The sequence below is a fragment of the Limulus polyphemus genome, unplaced genomic scaffold (genome assembly GCF_000517525.1).
Source record: "Limulus polyphemus unplaced genomic scaffold, Limulus_polyphemus-2.1.2 Scaffold6090, whole genome shotgun sequence".
NCBI classification, from domain to species: Eukaryota; Metazoa; Arthropoda; class Merostomata; order Xiphosura; family Limulidae; genus Limulus; species Limulus polyphemus.
The window spans coordinates 1,834-16,760 of NW_013671700.1; the positions used below are offsets into that span (position 1 = coordinate 1,834).

General features: G+C 35.1%; 1 protein-coding gene across 1 annotated transcript in view; it reads left to right on the top strand.

Annotated features, from left to right (window-relative positions):
• Positions 1–238: 238 nt before the first annotated feature.
• Positions 239–14,927, top strand: part of LOC106473335 (heparan-alpha-glucosaminide N-acetyltransferase-like) — a 37,067-nt gene continuing 22,378 nt past the window's right edge. The window contains exons 1-3 of the mRNA XM_013934017.2: positions 239–303; positions 9,431–9,516; positions 12,920–13,027. Of these exons, the coding sequence (XP_013789471.2) occupies positions 247–303; positions 9,431–9,516; positions 12,920–13,027 (251 nt within the window). The 5' untranslated portion in view covers positions 239–246. The remainder of the gene's footprint in view (positions 304–9,430; positions 9,517–12,919; positions 13,028–14,927) is intronic.

The following is a 14,927-nucleotide window of genomic DNA, read 5'->3' on the forward strand; positions in this document are numbered from 1 at the left end:
CGCTATAATTCTCAACGTACGTCTCACATGCTCGACTCCAACAATACTTAGTTCAATTACACATTCATTGTTGCCATCACTTTGTGACCGTCTTATATATACAATACTACCCCCAATCTAGTAGTCTCCCGACAATTCACGAAGGTTCGAGAAGGACGTGGCATGATACTAGTCACATGACCTCGCTGACGCAACAATATTTATGCCAATTCATTAGCCATTAAATTTATGATTACAAAGGGTTTAATGTCTTCTCTCAGGCAGCAAGTATGTCAGAGTCTTCTTGGAAGAAAAAGAGTACTGGTATGTATTAAAATGTTTTTGTTTTCTGATTTTTATATTTCTATCATTCATCACTTTAAACAGATACAGATACTAATATTTGATTCTCAGACCTTGATTTATGAACAAAAGATTTATTGAGACTTAATTGTGGGGATGAAATTATAAATTAAATCAATAAGGACGAATGTTATGCCTAAGTTAACAAGGAAGGATTAGTATATTGGCTAGTTGGACTTGTGGGATAATTTCAATGGTAAAAGGAAGCTTTTTGGAATGTATGGTTTACATGTAAATGAGGTAGCAACTGGCTTGTTTGCAAAGGGTATTAACTCAGCAGTAAGGGCAGCTATGAACTAGAACTAAATAGTGGTGAAGGTCAGGTTAAACAAAATGCAGAAAAATAAGATACGGAGAAAACTCTACTATCAAACAAAGTAAAGAAGTAGTTTTAAGGATAGCCTAAATTGTTATTATTGTAATGCAAAAAGTACAAAAATAAAATAAGATGACTTTAGAGCACTAGTTGGAAGAGAGGATTTTAATATAGTGGAAATAACTGAAACTTGGCTAAATGTAAACAACTTAAATGGCAAAAACTTCTTTGAAATGCAGGATTATAGGTTGTTTGATATGGATAGAATACTAAAAAAGAAGGGGAAGAGTGGTTTTATATGTAAAATGTGAGTTATGTCCTGTTTAAGTTGAGGATATGAAAGATAATAGCAAAGAGATTGAATCTGTTGGAGTTTCTGTTGGCAGATATAAGGAGAGAAGGCTTGTATTTGGAATTTGTTAAAGACCACCTAATGAAATTAATGAGAAACTCTACAGTGAGATTAAGCTTTCAGCCATTAAGGAAGTCATAATTATGGGAATTTTAACTTAAGGCATATGGATTGGGAAATGTTAGGTTAAAAAATGAAGGAGATATGTTTTTAGAAACCATTCAGGGTGGCTTTCTTTGCCAATTTGCTAGGAATAATTCTGCTTTATATGTTAACATTTTCCTTACTGAAGATGTATTTCAGATAGTTACTCACCTCTTTCCACAGTTTAGCTATCTTATACATGTTCTGCCAGAGACTTGCATGCTACTAGCCTTGTGAAATCTTATCTAATTTCATGCAGCAAAAGCCCTCCACTAATAGCAGGGTGACATACCTTCATGCCCACTAACTCCCCCTATGGATTTGCACTCGTGATTCTTAATTCTTTGACGAGGCAAGTAAGAAATGTGGATTGGAATTGAGGAGAATGTATAAAGAAGTGAGTATCTATCAGAAATACATTTTCATGCAAAGAAAATATTAACTTCCAGAAGTAATATTCACCTTCACACAGTTTAACTAGAATCCCACATTGAGGCGGTGGAGGGACCGGTGCAAAGATTGCCTAGATTAACCCCTTCATAAAGCATACAAAGGAAGCCCATGGGGTGTGACACCTAATGGTAGGGGCTTTATAGGGGCACACCCATGGATACCACATCTCATCTCAGCCAGGGTATACATTTTTTCTGCATAAGAAAGTAGAGAGGAAAATAAACCAGATTTGTGTCATTTGGACAGAAGGCATTGGTTGATGGCTGTCTGAGTACTTGCACAGAAGATGTTGGACAGCCAATATGTATAGTGAGGATGGGGCTCATGCAGACTACCTTGTGATAAGTATCCATGCTCACCTCCTCTACTGCTAGTCTCTACAGACCTCATGCCAGCTGTGGGAGGAGGGCACTGTATAAATGTATTTCAGTATGAATACTTATATACACCTCTACTCAGCCATTAGTCTCTATGGGTCTCTTGCCAGCTGCAGGAGTAGCATATGTTTTAGATGTAGTAGGGACGAGTAGTAATGTTCACCTCAACTTTACTGAACAGATACTGGCTGCAGGAGGAGAACTTGTGAGATATAGGTTTTGAATGGATTGGTATAGTGAGTTGTATCATCGGTTCATATGTAGTTTGCAATACATGATGTATCATACATATATATGTGGGATGACATGCATTATGCTTCCAGTGTAATCACAGACCTAATTCCCTTGTAATGGGACCCCATGTTCTAGCCCCAGCAGTTAAGTCCCAATCGGTGAAGATTCTCCATGGTACATCACTCTAGTGGCTATAAACTGGTAAGTGGTAAGAGTTTTCCATACTCCACTGGACAAGGAGGGATGGAGAGAATTTGCATAGAGGAAACCTTGATCTTCATCAGTCCTTCAGTAGAGAAAGGTCTTACTGGAAACTGTGTAATGGGTAACCACCAAAACCTATCTTTAAAAGCCAGCAAGCATGAGCCATAGAAGTGGGCAGAAACACTATTCTGGTGCTGGCTTTGTTCATGATGGTCCATGGAAGAGGTACAATTTGGATTAGACAAGAAATGTGATATATATGCACACACCATGAGAAAACCTCAAGTGGTCTTGCAGAACACTCCATCTCCTAGTGAACATGTGTAGAGCAAGATCAGATGGTAAGAGTGTTTTCCATTATCCTGGCTTAATGCAGATTTTGCTCAAGTATATCCTGGGAGGCAACACTATCCACTTAGTGGGATCCTATTGAATGTAAGAGAGGTCCTGAAAGGGAAATGGTGATCATTCTACTTAAAAATAGTGAGGTGGTGGAAGAATGGTGACCCATGGAAGCTGAAGCTATCAGGAGATAAAACAGCCCAAAAATATAGAGATGAAGGTTGATGTGTAAAGAGAGTCCACGTGCCTGCCTGGAAAAAGCTTATCCAATGGCCAGCAAAAAAGAGGTGAAAGAGAATGAAAAAGATGATGAATAGAATGCGAACATTAACGTTCCAAGATGAACATGTCAACAGAGGAGTTGATGGGCCCATTTTGCCCATGAAGCATGTGGAAATCCACAACACCTTAAGCAATGGCTACTATGACTCTAACAGTTAATGGCCTCCAAAAGACAAAGCAGAAATAAGGCCAACATGTGAATAATGTCCTACACACAGGACTAAGTATAAAACACTGTCATTCAAGAAGTTGTGATAAAATATGACAGCTTTTAAAACAAGCTAAAGATAATGAAAATCAGAGTTTTGTTAATGAAGCAAACCTCATTAAATTAAACAGAGACAAGAAATTTAGACATATCTGGTAAATACGGTGCTAACAACAAAAATGAAGATTCATGAGTGCAAATGCATAGGGTGTTTTAGTATTCATGGAGGTGTGTTGCCCTCCTATTCGTGGAGAGATTTTGCTGCATGATGACATCATCATGCTGTGGCACAAATTCACGTAAAATTAGGTGAGAGTTTTCACAAGGCTAGTGACATGCAAACCCTTTTGGCAGAATGTGTGGAAGAGCTGAGGAAGATGGCTGAACTGTGTACAGAGATGAGTAATCATTTCAAAATTAATGTTAACTTTTAATACAGATATGGTTGAGAGGGTGGAGATTTGGGAACATCTGGGTACAAGTCATTGGTCAGTTTGGCTTGATGTTTACTGTATATGGAAATTAAAAATAATGAAATTACGGCTAAAAATTCAAATTGCAAATTTTGAAAGCATGCAATAAGAAGTATCTGTTGTGAATTGGATAACTAATTTAATTGGAGATACTGACCAAATATGTCAAAGTGTTTAAATATGTTTTTTAATACTTAAAATAGACATGTTCTTTATAAAAAAAAAAGTAGGTTTGCTGCAAATAAAAAAAAAAAACAGGTTAGCTCACAAAGGGTATAAGGGATAAAATTAAATAAAAACATTATAAATTTCAGAAGTTCATATTGATGATTATAGAGAGTTGGTCAAACAGGTTACTTTAAGTACATTATGGGTAAGCAAAATGTTAAGGCAGGAGTATGACCTTTGAGGGATGATAAAGGAAGGCTCATATCTGATGATTATGAGATGGCTGGGGTTATTAATTCTACTTTTTCTTCAAGTTTTACTAATGAAGATTTAAACAATTTTCCTTGACCTGAAGAATTGATAGATGGAATCAAGGTCAAACAAAATTATTTTATTTATGAGTTTGTTAAGAAAAAAAAAGTTTGTGAAGTTTAATGTAATGATAAGGCTCCTAAGCCAGATAATATTTACCCAAGGGTTTTGAAAGCGGTTAAGAATTGGATATGCAAGTCCTTGAATAGTGGCAGGAGCCACAAGATTAGATGTTGGCTAATGTTACTCCCCTTTACAAGGAGGTGACCAAAACTGACCTGATAATTATAGGCTATCAGAGTTACATCAGTGGTGTGAAAAGTTTTTGAAAGTCTGATAACAGATGTTTGATATAGACATTTAACAAAGTTTAAAATTTTGTTGGATAGTTAACATTGTTTTACTAGAGAAAAATCTTGTCTTACTAATCTTGTGACATTTTTGAAGAGATTATTGCTTATGTAGATAAGGGTATGGGTGTTTATTTGATGAATCTGGATTTTAAGAAAGCATTTTAAAAGGTGCCACATGAAAGACTTGTTAAAACAAATTCTCTATAGGTGTGGGGGATAAGTTGATTCATTGGATAGATAACTGACTGGATGGAAAAAAGCAGAGAGTTCAGTTAAACTAGATTACTGTCACATGTGAGGTACCTCAGGGTTTAGTGTTAGGACCTTTACTCTTTGATTTATATCAAAGACATAAATTAAGGAATATTTAATAAATTACTTAAATTTGCTGATGATATTAAAATCTTGGGTGCTGCTGGCTGTCAGGATGTCCCTGCTTTACAAAAGAATATACATAATTTGGTGAGTCGGGCATTTAAATGGCAGATGGCTTTTAATTATAATAGATAAGGTAATGCTGGTAGGATATCATAATTTGAATTAGAATTTTGATGGAAGTAACCTTAACAGTGTTATGGAAGAAAAGGATCTTGGTATTCTGATTGATCAGCTTTTAAGCCATTCAATGTGCTGTTGCTAGTGGTAGGGCAAATAAGATTTTAAGTTGTATCTAAAGAAATATAGAATACAAGTCTAAATAGGTTATAATTTTATTGTATAGGTCACTTTTTAGGCCATATTTGGAGTACTGTGTTCAATTTATGGATTTCTTATCTTACAAAGGACATTGGATTGTTGGAAAGACTTGAGAGGAGGGTTACTAGGGTGACAGCTGGGATAGAAATTTTGTCATTCAAAAGCAGGTTAAGGTCTCTGAAATTGTTTCTCTTGAAAAAGGAAGAAGTAGAGAGAATTGGAGGTGTTTAAGATTGTTAAGGGAATTGACCACAGTGATGTAGGAAGGAGTTGCAAAGTAGGAGTGCTTGACTAAACATACAGATTTTACAATGAGATGTTAACATTTCTTAAATTGAAAATGTATTTCCAATAATACTTACCCCCTCTCACACTTGCAGCTATTACTCGACTGCCAGGGTTTCTTCCTTTGCTCATCTCAACATGGTCTGATTTTTTCTCGCTTACTCCGGTCTTTTATACTCCCGTTAATTACCCTTGGCAATATTTGTCTTGTGACATTCTCCACCTACATCATTGTGCCCTCTACCATGGTACTGTATAAAAGCACCTCATTCAGATGATGTTATCACTTTTTGAAGACTGACTCAATCTGCAGTCTCTAACACTGGCTCTTAGTGGGGAGGAAGGGCAGGAGAGTGTGAAAGGAGGCAAGTTTTATTGGAAATACATTTTCAATTTAAGAAAATGTTAATTTCCAAAACATACTTACCTCCTCTCACTCTTACAGCTAGAATCTTACATTGAGAGGTGGATGGGCCAGTGAGGTCATTATCCATACAGAATGCATCTGCATAGATCATGGGTATGTCAATAGAAGATTGACACGCTTGTGGAGGAACCACACTATGTACAGAACAGGAATGCTCTTCACCCAGAACTTAATTCATGTACTGTGGGTGGAATGTTACACGATTTATCATCACTATTGGCCAGGTCCCAACCAGATAGCAAAGGTTCTACTGTTTGGGGTTTGACATAGAGGGCCATGGTCCCTATATCCCACATTAGTGGTTTGGGCAATTGGACTGCAAGATTTATATATATAAATACATACGCGCACACACACAAGTCACTGGATTCTAACCTGTAGTCATAGAGTGATATGTTCTGAGCCACCAGAATCATGAGGAGAAGGTAAGCAACATTGAAGTGGACAAACCTGAAGAAGTCCAAAAGGCAACACTCCAGGCTTGGAATGACAGGATTTTGTATGCCTTATTCAATCTAAGGAAACAAAACTCATCCACTCTGGAATAAAGAACACTCTTAATCACTCCCCAAACCATGTGGGCAAGGTAAATTCCGCTTGCCTCTGGAATTATGTGGAGGATGTGGAACAACTGTGCTCAACTAAGGACCCAGGATGGGACCATTCTGCATTTGTAATTCTGAGGAGACAATGGACTGTCTTCCATGAACAATGTACTGAACTAATATTGATCAAAAAGAGGGACTACGCTCAACCCAACCGGATAGCCGAGCATGAAATCTGAACCAGTATTACGAGTAAGCTACCATGTAAGCTGGTGCCTCTCCTTCTGACATCTTGGAAAAAACATCCAGGGACTAGGGTAAGAGGGCCCCCAACTTCATCCTCTTCTCCAAGAGTGGAGGCAATTTACTCTTAACACTGGTGGAAAAAGCCTCTGTCCACCATCCCAGTGACTGGAAACCAAGTTTGCTAAGGACTCTCTAGCTCCATTAGTAGAATCTGTGGTAATGCGCACTGGGGAGTCCTAAGGAACAGTGCAATAAGTGAACCAAGCTCCCTAAATTTTTAAAAGCAAACTGACCAGAGATTATTCAATCCAATGATTGGCAGGGATGGGCAGGATCCTCTTATGCTTTACTCATTATGGTCCATGAACAACAGTCCAGCATAGTACAATAATACCACCTAGTCAGCCTGTAGGTGGTCTTATGGAACACCTCATTTCTACAGAGTTTGTTGCAACCTAGATAAAGTATATTGAATTAGTGGTTGCTAGTGCGAAATTGGTTTGATAAAAGCACACCTGCATGGGTAACACTCACTACAGAGTGATATCCTGTGAAACTGAGGTAAGGGACCCTGAAAGGCATACAATAATCACCAACATTGCTGTGGAAACTGTGGATATGAATCTATTGTGGGTACCAATGTACCGAGGGGCTGATGACCTCCTGTAGGAGCTAATGAAAGTCAAAATGCCAATGACAACATGGATGAATGGAGAAGCTGACAATCAAATCAATGTGTATACTAACACTGGTTCAAGCTCATCAATGAAGTTAGTGATCCTAAGTCTTCCACCAAAGTTTAGTGTTAGGAAAACGAATTGGATGTTAGAGTTGTAAGTCTGTAGACATACTGCTGTTCCACCAGAGGACATTGAACTGTTCAGTTTAACTATAAACCCTGCTTTAAAACCTCTAACTTCGAGAAGGAGATGTATTAGAGTTGGAAAATGCTTCCACATGGTGGTAGTAGGGGAAATTACGTAGCTCCGACAACCATGGCAAATGAGGCATAGCTATCCCGTCACGTAACTAAGCAGGAAACTCCCTGCATGAACCACAATGTCTGTGGATGGAGAGAAAACTAAATATACCAGACTTTACAGCCATCAAGTAAGTGCAGGCTCGAAAGCCACTGGGAAAAGACCCAAACCATAACACACATAGACCAACTGAAGAAAACAAATCAGAGACAGCATATCCCAAAGTGGCCTCCATTTTGACATTGTTTAAAGACATTCTGATTACCATTGTTTGGAACAAGATGTTATCAGGTAAGGTTGTTTTATTAGAGCAAAACAACTTTGGCCCATCTGCTATGTCCACGATAGGGAATTGAACCCTGAACTTCAGCACTTTAAGTTTGTAAACTTATCCTGTACCACAAGAAAACTGAGAAGCTAACAGAATGAATGAAATTTCAGGAGAAAGCGAATCAAAATTTTCTCCAGAATGTCCAGGATCGCCCTCAGTTGCAGCCTCAGAGCTCCCCAGATGAATACCACAGAACCAAATAAATGCCTCCATCTCACTATGAATAAGATCATTGACAATCTCAACTGAGAGCGATCTCCCCACCCCCTAAGAATGCTCAAAGTATCTCCATCGATTATAGTACAGAGAAACCTGATACTGAACACTTTGTTGAGAAAAAATGAAAATATTATCTGTATGAGGTGCTGACACCTCTGGATAGTGTAAATTCATTATCCTTTTCTTTGTAATTAATGGTAGAATATAAATTTTGGCAGTTTGGAGTAGTCTTCAGCTAAGACAGTTTTATTTTTCTAACAGGGTAGTTAGCCTGTGGAATGGGATACCTTCAGATGTGGTGGATGCATTTAGTTTAAGGGAGTTTAAGGGATAGTTTGATAAATATTTGAATGATAAAAGCTAGATATAAATTTTTTTTCGATTTTTAAGTTAAGGATGGGATGGCATAGATGGACATGCAGGTCCCTTGTTGTCCTTAAATTTCATATGTTATGTTATGAATCTTTTATCAGGTGTATTGTAGTCATGAACTAGACTGTCCTGGAACATCCATGGTTGGGTAGTTTGTTGCTTTTATGAATAATAAATTGAGTATTCACCCTATTTTGTTTCTTTAATGCAATTTTAATAACTATCACCATCTTGTGTTGTTGGTAGAAACGTTGTTCCACAAAAACACTTGTAAAACTAAATAAAAAATTATTTATGCACACATAAGTAAATTTTTGTTGCTGTTGATAAAAATAACTTAATCCTATTCTTTATCGAAGACCTTTAGTACTTCACAATGAACATAATTTATATTGGTATAATTAAAATTGTTTAAACACCAAATGTTAGCCTTTTTAAAAACATTCATACTGGAAATGTATAGGTACAAGGAATTTTCAGAACCTAGTTTGATTCAATCTCCCTTGTGTTTCTTGAACCACTTTTGCATATTATGGATAAGAACTTTGTTAACTAATTACAAACATAAACTTTTCAAATGGCAATCATATAATCTATCAAGTAAATTAGCCATTTTTATCTATTATTGTTCAATTTACTATTCATTCAAATAGTTGCTTAAAGTGCTAAACATTTCATTTGAATAAGGGTTAGAGGATTTATTTTTTCATTACATAAAAAAATGTCAGTTCTACTAATTGATAACATATAGAATCATCTTTTATGAAAGGAAATTTGCACAGCAGAAAAGGAAAACAGTCAACAGACAACACCTCCACAAAAAACAAGACTTTGCTCTTTGGATACATTCAGAGGGTATGTAAAAGGGAAAGAAAAATTTATTCTGCTTGGAATGATAAGCTAGTTTCATGAAAGATCATTTTTCTAAATTGTTGTTTATAATAACTAGTAACTTGCAGAACATATTTCATATAGGCTTACATTTTGATGCTTTTTAAAGAAGGAATGAAAGCTTAACAATAAAATCGTTTTAATAGTAAAGCAATATTACCTGCTCCATTAATTTACAGTTTATTTAAAAAAATTGTGTTTTTTGAAGGGGAGGGAATAAGATAAAAAAATATATATAATATTGCAAATGGCACATTATTTTAAAGACTTGAGTTGAATACTGGAAACCTGCATATTAATTAAAAAACTGTTTATTATAGTCTGCATGATCTTGTTTTTTTCATAGAAAATCTTAAAACTTGTATAATAATTATAAAAACAACTTATTTCATTTGGAGTATCAATCTGTGTATATCAACTCTTAGAGTATCCATGCTAAGGTAGGTCAAGCTTAGACATCAGCTGGAGCTACACAAGAGAAGAGGGGGAGAGTGTTATTGAAAATCAACACCAAAATGTTCCACTTCTTCAGTGAAGCTTATCACTAATTTTAAAACAAAAGAATAAAAAAAAAAGAACCATGGGTTTAAGAACATTCTTTAAAAATAATGCCAGCATCATCACAGAGTCAGCCATCAGTTGAAATGGCTAATCAGGAAACTGGGGTCTTAACTAACTTTCATTGAATAGGATAATTCAGCAATTTCAACATAACACATGAAGGTGTAGCAACATAAACTTTTTTGACTGATGTGCCAAAGGCTTTTCTGAATGTGAGAATGTTAATGATCATGGGCTGCTTGTTTTGAGTAATGAAACAGTGCTTTTGTGTATTGTAAAGAAAGGACCACATTAATCTGTGCTGACTAGATATACCCAACAAATGTTTAGAAATAAATTATGCATGTATAATTCAGCATGGTATAAAATATACATATAATGTTTAATTTTGCATGCAGGTTGTTGTAATGCAAGTTAACCAAAATGATCCAGCTTGGATCACATCTGACTGTTGCAAGTGGAAGAAAGAACCTGAGAAAATTAAAGGGTATCCAAAGACAAGTCAGCACAGAATAATACTGTATCAACCATATTGTGTGTGAAAAAGTACAAGAGAATTTGATGTTAAGTGAGGCAATGCAAGCACAACATAAAAAATAAATGAGTAAAACAGTGATTGTATTTCATGCCTTTTAGATTTTTTTTTCAGATAAGGGATTTTTCTTGAAGCTTACTGACCATCTTAGTTGCCAGTATTCCATTAAGCATAAAGGAATGACCCATGTGTAGAAAAATGCCACTTACTTAACAAATTGTCTTCAAAATGACATGATGTCTGCTTTAGCTGTTGTTATACAGAAAAATACCAGGAATCATTCAGCCACTGCCAAATTTTCAATAAATATCACCCCAAAATATCTGGCAGTGGCTGAATATGACTAGAAATCATTCAGTCACTGCCAGATATTTTGGGGTGATATTTATTGAAACTTCTAACACTGTGGGTAGGGAACAAATAGCAGTTGCTCTATAGTAAGTTATGAAAAATGACTGCCAAATTGAGAAAATAGTACAACAGCAAGACACAGCAAATACAAAACCTGAAGAACTTTCATATTTTAGAGAATATACTGATCAAAATGGATGTGTATTTTGACAAGCTAGGAGGATACTCTGTGATGGTGTTAAAAAATGTAAGTGGTCATGTTTATAAACCCTTATTCAGAAAAAAAACAATCATGTGCTGTTTATACACATTGTTATGCACTTTGCTTTTTTTTAACTTGTTCAGAACCTTTATACATTTATCCATGCCAGCAGTCACTGCAACACTTATCTTTAAAAAGATACAGACACAGAAATAATGGACTTCAAGTGTTAGTAGTCGTGAAAGATGTGTTAAGGCTCTTCATATTCACACTGCCAAGCTTTGAAGGTCATAGATGAACAGTTTTCTATTATTAGGAAAACATGACAGAATATTCAGTAAAATGTCACCAAGGCAAGTGTGTCAGCAGATGCAAAAAATGCACATGATTCGGGTGGATTTTGAATTCATAATTAGCCTTATTTTTGGATGTATTCCACTATGCTAGTGAGATCATGGATTTTGCTAGTGTAGTAAGTGTTTTGCATAACCTGAGAACAGATGGATGATTTCCATGTATGCTTTTTATAACCTCAACAGTTGGCTAATGAACTGAATCTGCAAGTGCTTTTTGTACAGAGTTCCTAAAGTGCAATATAAAATTTATTGGTACACCACATCAAGTTTATTTTAAACACTTGGGAATCTGATAATGCAATACCTTTGCCAGAATTATTGAAAGTACATAAATAATACAACCTCAGATTTCTGTATCTAGATGCATTTGTGTTTTTTGGCCACACTTCTTGTTACAGTTAATAAAGATGTTTCAGTGTTAATAAATGCATCCTTAACAAACTTCACAGAAGTATGACACATCTTTAACAATTGTAAATTCTTGCAGAAGAGATTGACTTAACCAACAATATTAAAACTGATGATGAAAACATAAAGATGACTCCATGGACTTTTATTGATGAAATGATGAGTATAATACAACTTATTTGTATAACAATATGAACATGTACAACACACACACATATATATGTATAAACACAGATAAGTCCATTGAAGATGTCTGCAAATGGTATAGCATAAATTCCCGGCTGTATTTGTATCTAGTGCTCTATTTTTTTTTATCTCTGCATTAAATTACTATTCCATACACGTTAACAATGTAATATCCTTTTTTTTTCTTAATGTTACATAAAGTTGTTAAAAATACAAGCCATATAACACCTAAATGTTTCTCAAGAAGTAAGTAAAATACTATGCTGGATTTGAATTGACAATTCTTCTTATGGGCCTTAAAATCCACTTTACCATTGATTCAGAGCCTTGATAAACTAATTAAGTGAAGATTAAGGCTTGCATTTTTTTTTAAGACTTAATAGGTCACTTAGTTAATGAATCTGCCCAGCAAGCAGGAATGCAATTCAAACTTCACTCTGTCTCAGTTTTACTTCTTTAGAATTAAATAAAAATTACATGGTACGTATATGAAGCAACATTTTTGATTCATATTACTGGTATGTAAACATGTAGATATAAGTTAATTACTTCAAACAAAACTTTTCAGTTTGGATTAACTCATTGTACAATTGTTTTTATGGTCCTGTTTCAGAAAAGCTATTGTAATAAAATGATTTTGGTTAACGAGAAATAATTCTTCCATCATGCTCATTGAACTGGAATAACAGTAACTGATGTATATCTGTGGTTAGAGATAACCATTATTTAATTTACGAAGTAAATTTACCCTTTCTTTTTTCTCCTTAGCATTGCATTACTGGTGATGATATTTGTGAATTATGGAGGAGGCAGATACTGGTTTTTTGAGCATGCTCCATGGAATGGGCTTTATTTAGCAGATCTTGTCTTCCCATGGTTTGTATGACAATGTTAATATTGGTGGTGGGAATTTCTTTCAGAATACAGGGTGACTCAGTTTATGTAACATTGTCAGATCATTATGAAAACTGAAAGGCACATGACCAGAGGACAATTTACAAAGGAAAAATGTTTTAAGATTTTATGACACAGACACTGTGATGCACCATTTGGCCACAAAAGGAACATTCAGTAATGTTAAATTCTTGTATGCAGAAATCATTCCCCTAATCTGACAACTGATGATCTTGGTACTGTGCTTCTTTTAAGATGTTTGCTAATAAAATTAGCAGCCATTGCAGTACTGTTTGAAATTTTGCAATAAAGGTAAATTATCTCAGTGCACTCTGCAAGTGTATGCTCTGACATTCTTAACATATTCTTTTACTATGAGTACTGAAAAAGTGTAGCCATTTAACATCTTTATATCTGAAGAACCTTCTAGTGGCCAAATGGTGCATTAGGAGTGTCTTTGTCATAAACATTTTTCCTTTGCATATGATTCTGCAGTGTTCCATAAATTCTGAATCACCCTGTATAATTTTCTGCTTCAATATATATTAAAATTGTCTTATATAAAAATATAATTTAACTAAGTTATAAATCGGGCCCATATGCAGAATGTTTGAAAGCTCTCATTTATCAGTTGTTTAAGAGATTGTTGTCAGCCAATAATAAGTTCTTTAGAGCAAAACACAAAATACTGATTGTTTATACTTATTGAAATCCTAAATTTCTTAGCACTTTGGCTTATATTATTCTAAATCCAATGCTAGATGGTTCTTCTCTAAGAATTACATGACCAAAAAGGAATGGAAACCATGCTTTACATAACAGTTACTAAACAACAGAATAATTTCATTGATACTCTGAACACTTATTTGGTGAAGAAAAGTCATTGAAAGTCAACATGGGAATTTAAGACATTGCAGAAAATGGTTTTGATAACAATATTATAAAGCATAGTGTTATTTGGTTGTTTATTTTAAAGAACTTTAGAGTGCAAGCAAAGAAGAATATGTTGTATATATGGCATTGCTACTAAGCCTATCTGTCACAATTCCTAATTTTGAACTGCTGACCACACGAAAATTTACCTACTAGCAGTATTCACAGTGAACTCTTAGAATACTCATGATTAGTGGCATTGACAGTCACATTGTGACACCACAGGACTGATAGGGTAAGCATGTTCAGTACAAGGTTTCAACCTCATTCCCACAGATTGCAAATCAAGCACCTTAAACAACAGACTCCAAAAGGTCATATATAACAAATAGTTTTGCAATTTATCTTTTAGATATTCAGTACCTAAACTTCATTGAAGTAGTCCTTCTCTTTCGTTTAGCCCTTTCATTTAGTTACTGCATAAGTATTGAGCAATTTTTGAGAGAAACTTGCAGTAGGTACTGTATGTGAAATTTTGATATATTTTTTTATTCGTGTTTATTACCTAATTATTCGAGTTCTGATGAAATTAGCTGTTTGGACATTTGTGTTATTCTCACATATAGTATCTATCCCAGGAATTGTTAGCTGATGAATAAGAACAACAACTAAGTTATCACTATTTAGATTTTTCATGAAAATTGGATTTCTTGGCTGAGGGTTTACAAACATTATTTTTACTGCTTATTATGCATCTTTGTTACAAAACGTGAAATCGAATAATACAATGGATGACTAAAGATCCAAAAATGTATAAATAAGTTACAAAAGCAGATTAACTTTAATAATTAAAGTTACACAAGTGCATCATTGTTTTATGATTTGGTGAAAAGTAAAGAACTGGCTAGAGAAATGCAATCAAGAATATTGTTACGTCTCAAACCTCTCTGAAAGCTGACCTTTTCTGGCCTTGAATCCAGATGACTGTACCAACCTCGGTACCTCTGTG